Raw genomic sequence first — 7,601 nt, forward strand, 5'->3', positions numbered from 1 at the left:
GCATCTCTTTTCTGTTGAATGACAGGGTCTCTTACATAGCCTAGGCTAGCCTTTTTAACTTGTCTTTCATCTTGGGAATTCCATGTGCTGTGATTGTAGGTATGTATAAGACATGACTTCCAGTTAGTGGTTTAAATTAGACCCTTGTGATCTGGCTGACCCCATACAAAAATGAACCAATGGTTCCAGAGGGTTGTGGCTACCTGAGGACTAGTTTTCTCTGCTAGACTTATTTTGCCAGAGCCTTATCTCAAGTTTATAAAGCTTAAGCAACATTTGCTAGGTGTGTATGTGTAAACCCCGCTTGAGTTATATTCTACAGAAAACATTATTTTGCTTAGCTAGGAGAGTTAGTAAGAGGACAGCATGTAACTCTTTGCTTGAGTGAGATGAGATGCCCTTCCCTAAGTGAGAAAGGTGAGATAGTTGAAGAGTTCATCTAGAATCAAGACCATCTTTCAAATGATAAACTTATCCAATGCTGGTAGTATAGTCAGTTTTATTGAGACTCTTGGCTTGGGCTATTCATCTCTGTTTCCTGGTGGCCAAGTAGGATACTACCAAGACTCCAGTGATGACCATGCTTGCAGAAAGTCCCATTACCCACAGAGTGGGAGAATCTGCATGGGTGCCTGTGGAATGGGAAGGTGGGTTAATGTATGCTGAAAGAGCCAAGCCATTCTAGATCTTGTCAGAGTATGTTATCTGCAGAAATGGTGGTTTCTTTTGCAGGAAAATACACACTGAACAGTGAGGAACAGGGCAAGAAAATCTTTAAGGATAAGGAAGTAATAGTGCTCCAATTGCTATGGAGCACGGGTTTCCTTTGACTGAACAAATCCCCCTGCCTTGGCTTTCCAAGTGCTGAGATTACAAGCATGCAAGACTGTAAATTAGCTGGAAAGTAGCTAGCATTTGGATATCAGTCCACATACCTGAGTGTTTATGAAGCATGACTGCAGGGTCCTTAGTGGCTTGGAGGAGGATCACGGGACCTTTGCTAGATATGCTGGTGGAGTTATCAAAATAAAGCTCAGATTTTCTTCTTCCTGGTAGACAGATGAGAGCTTGTAATTTATGGAAAGGTTTCAGCTACATACAGGAACCAAGGCTGAGAGTTGAGTAAGGTACAAAGCTAAGTGCCTTGATGCACATATCTCTGACCTACACTATATAAAAACCTGTTTGTGTGTTATAAACCCAACCAAGTCTAAGATTTTCTATCTATCTCTATGAAAGTGTTATTTCAGTTTCACCAAGATTTGGACAGAGATAGTTACATTAAATGACTGCCCCCTCCACCCCATGCAACCATCATCCTCTCCTAACACTGACAGCAACATTCAGTTACCTTTATATTCCATAGATCATATGTTCAAACATGAAGTGAGAACACAGCAACAGTAATCCTCCATCTAGTTAGGACTTAAATGATCTGGAAAAAGTCAATCTATGGTCTTTACAAGTGGGAATAATGGGCATTATTAGAATTGGTTTGAATTACTAGGGGTTGATTATTTTTCTTATCAAAAACATTTAAGGATTCAAGAATCATGAAAAATGATTCAGAGACTAGTCCAGTGGGAATGGATCAAGTAGAAACATCTACATATATAAGGTGGTCTAGGTCTGTCCAACTCCAGATCATACTATTATCTATGGTTCTTTCACCTGTATACCTTCAGGGCATATTGAAAACCTGACTTCAGGTAGGTCCATGACCATTTACTTTTGAGAGCAGTCCAAATTAAAAGAGGAAAAAGTTGACATGTGGCTGAGAAAATACATCAGTCAGTGAAGTGCTTGCTATGCAAACATGAAGACTGGAGTTTGACCCTAGAACCCATGTTTAAGAAGTCTGGATCTGAAGCTGTATACTTTTTAATTCAGCCAGATTTTAGGTCATGGTTGGCTTCTGGCTTAATCAAATTATAGTTTGTTTTTTGAAAACCTGAGAGATTCTGGCAATCTTGTCAGCTCTGGAATCTTTGTTAATAAGATGAACCCTTAGTTTAATGGCTGAGGCTACCATGGTAGGACTTCAGGGTTCAACCTAGATCTGAGATGTAGATAGCTTAGGTACTCACTCCTGGAAGCAGGACAGATAACCGTGCAGGATGGCATCCCAGCAGGCTGGCAGACCGATGCACTGCAGTGCAGGTATACCTGATGTTGACAAACAAATGCCACATTATAGACATCTTCCATATCAGGTATCTCCCAACTGTATACCTCATCTTTCCAAGAAGTTGACAAAGTGTTAAGGCATCTTGATGTGCCTAAGTTAATGTCACAATTGTCCTGAAGAACCAGAGTCCAGTTGACAGATAGGACTCATTCTTGTTACCACCCGAAATAGCCTTCAACACCATGAGCCAGTGTCAAAGGAAAAGAGCCACCTTAGAAAGGCTGTGAGACTTTAAGGACACAGAAGGAAATGCCATACCTGTCCACCCAAAACCTGCTTCTCCCTTCCAGCACTCATGAAGCTGAAGGTAGAGATACTGAAGCGCTGATGATGAGATGGAAAGACATCTGATGCTTTCTGAACCGGGATCCTTTTGGTCTGATAATTGTCTCCAGCATATGGGCATCTAAGCAAAGAGGCACTGTAGTAGGGATGTGCTTATTTGGGGGACCCGCTCATACAGATACACAAGGGAACCACTTACCCCTTCACTAGGATTGGCCATTGTGGTTGATGAAAAGGATTAGAGCCAGGTGTAGCCCAACATTGCTCTAGCAGCAGGCTCAACGAGGGGTCTGTTCTATGAAGGATGGAGACCTCCACGTAAATGGGATCCTGGAGGAATTTTACCAGTGGGTAGGCATCAGTACCGTAGTAAGAGCTGTAGTTTTTATCTGCACAAAGAAAACCAGAATCAAAGTGGGGCTAGGGAATTAACTTAGTAGTAAAGTACCTGCCTGTATAAATACAGGGATCTGAAGATGACCTTCAGAACTCATATAAAAAGACCAGAATTGATGCTCTGTGTTCATAACTCTAGAGCTAGCAAGGCAGAGGCAGAAACTCCAAGCCAATGAGAGATCCTACTTCGGGAAACAAAGGTCGTTCTGAGGTTGATGTCCTACTGACAGACTTGGACTTCAGGCTAGAATTAGCAAGTAGGCAGAGCTTACCCTGGGCAATCTGAAGTTCCAGAGAGAGGGGTCCGGGCTGGGTCTTAGGAAGGGGTGGTGGGAGAGTCCACACTTGCATGTTAACTGGGGACATGATGCTGTGAATGGAGTACGTGCAGCTGACTCGGAGCCTGTGGTAGGGAAAACAGGATTTTAGTGTGCTGGCCACACCTGCTGATGGTCACTCTCAAGGATCAAGTGATGAGCATTTTCCAAGTCCAAATATACAATAGAGGCAATTTCTGCCCTTAGAGTTATTTTCTGTTGTCACTGTGCAAATAGGTCTAGAATGAGCTGATGAGAAACACTGCGTTGTACTGCATGAGATGGGGAATAGTGCAAATCGGGTAAACTTCTTCCAGGTGAGGAGATATGAAGAATAAAAATGGCTGTCAAGAAGCCCAGGTGAAAGGTACCCATGGAGGCTCTCAATGCAAGGGCGAGCCTAGGATTGGCGAGGCTGAAAGCGTTAGGCATTCAGAGCGGAAAGGAACATGGGAGCCATATCACTGAGAGGCAACAGTAGTAGTTACTTTCTTGCTTTAACCTACAGAAGTGAAGCTCAAGTATGAGACCTGGCAAAATTGGGTCTGAAAGGCACTTTTTTGGTCACAGCCTAGACCAGGGAAAAAGGAGTCTCAGATGAGAAATTATATCCCCATGAGGTAGAAAACAGAAGACAGTGAGTATGAGGCAGAGATCGAATTGGGAGCAGTGACCCAGGTGATTGTAAGTGGTAGCATACATGAGTATCAACCAAGGTAGCAGGTGGATTCACGTAATACTGAGGAGTGTTCTCCTGTGGGCTCACATTACCCCAGGATTCTTGTCTTATGAGAGAAAGGCCTTCTGGCCTCTCAGGTCAAACCAGACTCTACCTGAAGTTGCTGTCTCTAGTAATAGAGCTTCTGCCCCATGCTTGTACATCCCGAATGGCCACTAGCTCATTTTCATACATGGCCTGGTCTCCAGTGATCTGTAAAATGGACAAAGAGATGTCTGTTACTTCAAACTATTGGCTGAATACTGCATCCATGTATGGCATATGCAGAATCAAGGAATAAGGAGATGATTTAAGTACTGAGACTAGGCAAGTGGACCACCCGAATGCAAGTCAGCATCCTCCTAAATACCCTAGACCCCAGAAGTTTAACTCGATCCTTATATTTACTGCCAATAGAATGCTAGGATCATGACAGTCATTTTCTGAATGCTCACAGAAGTGTCCACCCCCTAAGCAGGACCTTTTGTTCTAGAGATTTTTCTAGGTACCAGGGACTGGTCAGGACTGTTCTTCATGACTGTAATATCTCAACATTTCCTCTCCCAGTCACTGGGGCACTGCTTCCACCCCAGTACCCCAAGGTGCTCTTACCCGCTGTGTAGTCCCACAGGAAGTAAGTGGAAATTGGAACAGGACAAAGGTGGATGTTTTCATCACAGGATCACACCCTGTGGTGATGTTCCTGAAGCCTAAGCGAAGTGAATCCAAGCGCAGAGGGGGCGAGGTCACGTCCCTGGACACAGCAATGGAAAAGTGGCCCTCCTTGGTGCAATGGGAGGTCACTGGGACACCAGAGATGGGCGAGATCAGATCATTCTTGGGACAGAGCCAGGTGGATCCCAGGCTAATGACTCAATTGCTTCAGATGCTCCCCCAGCAAAGTTGGAATTCCCACTGATGATCTGGTAACAGTCTCCCAATGACTACTTGCTCCAGAGCCTTACCGGGGCAGAAGTGGGAGCACCTGCCTTGATTTACTGCTTTGAACTGGGCTCTCAGTGTTTAATGTACTAGAAGACCTTCAAGCTTGATATGGGGTCTGTGAAAAAAAATCACTTGGGGAGGATTCTCTCTAAACACAATCTTAGACCATTAGCCTCTGTAGTGGCTGTTCCTTGGGGAAACAAGTATCTGTCACATAGACTTAATTTCCTGATGTCTGCAGGTTTTCTCTATGCTTGACATCTAGGAGATTAGACAATGAAAGACTATAGATTAAACAGGAAAATGCCATTGAAAGTTCTAGATCTAGGCAGCAACGCTAACCTACCAGCAGCCAGTTGTTTTGTATTTACACTTTAAAGCTTTCCCTGCTCTGGTTTCACCAGAAGTCTACTAAGCCCTTTTCTCAACTGAATTTAGAGAAGGAAGCATGCACCTGTGTTTCCATAGTAACAGGAGTCTGCCCCTTCCTCTTCAGAGCTGTAGCAGCACCCCAACTCTTCACAGTCTCCTCTGGAGATGGTCGAGGAAGCACAGGGCAGCCTTTCCTTTACTGGCACAGGACTGCACACTTTAGCACTTGGTGTATCTGGGGCTGGATATTAGGAAAAGGAAGAGGAGCTCAAGCTGGGAAGCTGGGTGTTTATTAGTGTACCATCCTGTCAGAGCGCCTGGGCTTAGAAATCGAGAACATCCAGGCAGTCTCAGAAAAGCCTGTTGACATTGTTCATCTGCAGATTAAATCCCAAAGGAAGGTCAATGTTAAGTCACCTAGATGGAATCTCTTAAAACGGATCCCTCCTGAGGAGAGCAGTCTCTCAGCATGTCGCAGGAGCAGCGAGGCTCTTCACATGCCTTCCAGTGACAACCTTTTTGGCTCCTTAGAGGGACTTATCAAGCTTTCCCAAGGGTGCCACATACCACAGCTTTTCAAACATAGCACTCTCAGTAGGGTTTGAGTATAGCCCATGAACTCAGTCGGTGTCATCACCCACCTCTGCTGTGTTTTGGGTAACCAGGTAGTGGGAAGAGAGGATTTGAGTTTGAATCAGTTCTAATCATGATTAAAGGGTTCTCAGACCACCAGGAAAGACTTCCTTAGAGTTTCCTAGTTAAATGATCAAGTGTCCTCAGCTGGGGGCAGGAGACTTGGCGAGAGTCTCATAATGAAAGGAGTGACAAAACTTATAGCCCTGGGTCCTGGAAGTAAGATGCCAAGCTGGAACCATACCCAGCCTCAGCTACAATCTCCCTATAGTTAATTTTCCTAAGGTCTGACACACAGGGAGACGGAAGAGTTAGAAAACCTCCTTCTTTGCCATCAGTTGCTGCTGCTACCCAGAAAAGGCAGCCGTGGCTCAAGAGCACCTTCTAGGCAAGACCCTCCCCAAGCCTGAATGTTTTTTTACCTTTACCCTGAAGAGCCAAAGGGCACGTAAGCAGTCTTTGTCTTGTTCCTGCTACATGTCCAGCTACATCTGCCTCTTGCACACCAACGGTCATGATGTAGTGGGATCCCTGAAGAGACAGCAATCAGATTTGCTGATGGTAAAGGGATCCTTGTGTCTCTTTTGGCTAGGATCTACTTACCTCCAGAGTGACATAGCAGCCACTGTAGCTGGCTTCCAAGACCAGAAAGCCATCAGGACTGTCCATCACCCATGTACCACAGTCAGAGTCATTCTTAAGCCTGTGTGGCAGCCCTTGGCTATCTAGGGCAGGTGTAACATGAGAAGCACAGGGGTTAATCATTCATCGAATCCATTAGTGGACAACCAGCCCCACCACTTGACTCCAAGCGACTGCCATCATTCAGAACAAAACAGGAGAAAGTGAATTCAGAAGGGGCAGTTTTGACCATTCGTTTTGTAGACAGGGACTGTGGAGATTTTAAAAGGAGGAGGATTGAGACAGAAAGTTTAAGGGTAGGTATCTCAATGAGTCTGACTTACCCCAAGTTGTTAGCACAGGACTCTCTGCCTCCAGGCTGAGGTTCACAGCAAACTGGAAGCTCTGTAACCCACAGTGGAGCACACCTGGCAACTCGGTAACATGCTGGCCACTCAAAGGAAGACAGAATGGGAAACACAGTAAGATGCTTGGTAGAAGCCACAGAGTGCTCCTTAGAGCCTGCCTAGCCATCCTTTCTCCTTCACTAACCCACATCTGCTGAGAGAGTGCTTTGAATATATATGAAGGCTTGGTTTGGGGCAAAGATCTTTACAGCCTGCAGGTGGAGGGACTTTGAAAAAGTGATTTCTTTCTTCTGGGAGCAGTCTACAGATGCTTCCCATTAAATATTATAATCCCCTGGTCTTCAAAGTTAGGCTTACATGTTCCTTTTAGCCAAAGGCAGGTTTCTTGGGTTAGATATATGTAGCACTTTTTCTACCAGCTTCTCTTCAGAGGACAGAGACTGATTGCCTTCTAGAATCTTGTATATTAGGGTGAGGATCCTAGCTGCAGTGGCAAGGAGAATGACAGGAACTGGGCACTGAGTAGGTTACTACCTCTCTGCATGTTGGGTTTTCTATCTGGAAAAAGAAATGAGGATAGTCCTGACATCACTGTGCTTAAGGATTCTGTGAGAGGTTTAGATCAAATACATGGTACCATACTTGGCCAGACAGGGAGAGCTCAATGTCTTTGGATTGAGATTAGCTTCTTTAAGGACCTTCCTTCCTTTCTCTGATTCAAGCTTTCATAGGAAGTCTTAAAATTCCAAGATCATTTA

The 7,601-nt window shown here is 44.7% G+C and overlaps 1 protein-coding gene across 1 annotated transcript; it reads right to left on the reverse strand.

The window, feature by feature from the left end:
- Positions 1 to 480: 480 nt before the first annotated feature.
- Positions 481 to 7,034, reverse strand: Zp4 (zona pellucida glycoprotein 4). The gene is made up of 12 exons (NM_172330.3): positions 6,820 to 7,034; positions 6,458 to 6,579; positions 6,277 to 6,385; positions 5,304 to 5,462; positions 4,517 to 4,707; positions 4,020 to 4,117; positions 3,142 to 3,272; positions 2,673 to 2,862; positions 2,447 to 2,594; positions 2,088 to 2,166; positions 936 to 1,049; positions 481 to 632 (listed from the first exon to the last, which is right to left on the reverse strand). The coding sequence occupies exons 1-12, from the start codon at positions 7,007 to 7,009 to the stop codon at positions 526 to 528; spliced, it is 1,638 nt and encodes a 545-aa protein (NP_758833.2). The 5' UTR covers positions 7,010 to 7,034; the 3' UTR covers positions 481 to 525.
- Positions 7,035 to 7,601: the final 567 nt, after the last annotated feature.

This window comes from Rattus norvegicus, chromosome 17 (assembly GCF_036323735.1).
Source record: "Rattus norvegicus strain BN/NHsdMcwi chromosome 17, GRCr8, whole genome shotgun sequence".
NCBI classification, from domain to species: domain Eukaryota; kingdom Metazoa; phylum Chordata; class Mammalia; order Rodentia; family Muridae; genus Rattus; species Rattus norvegicus.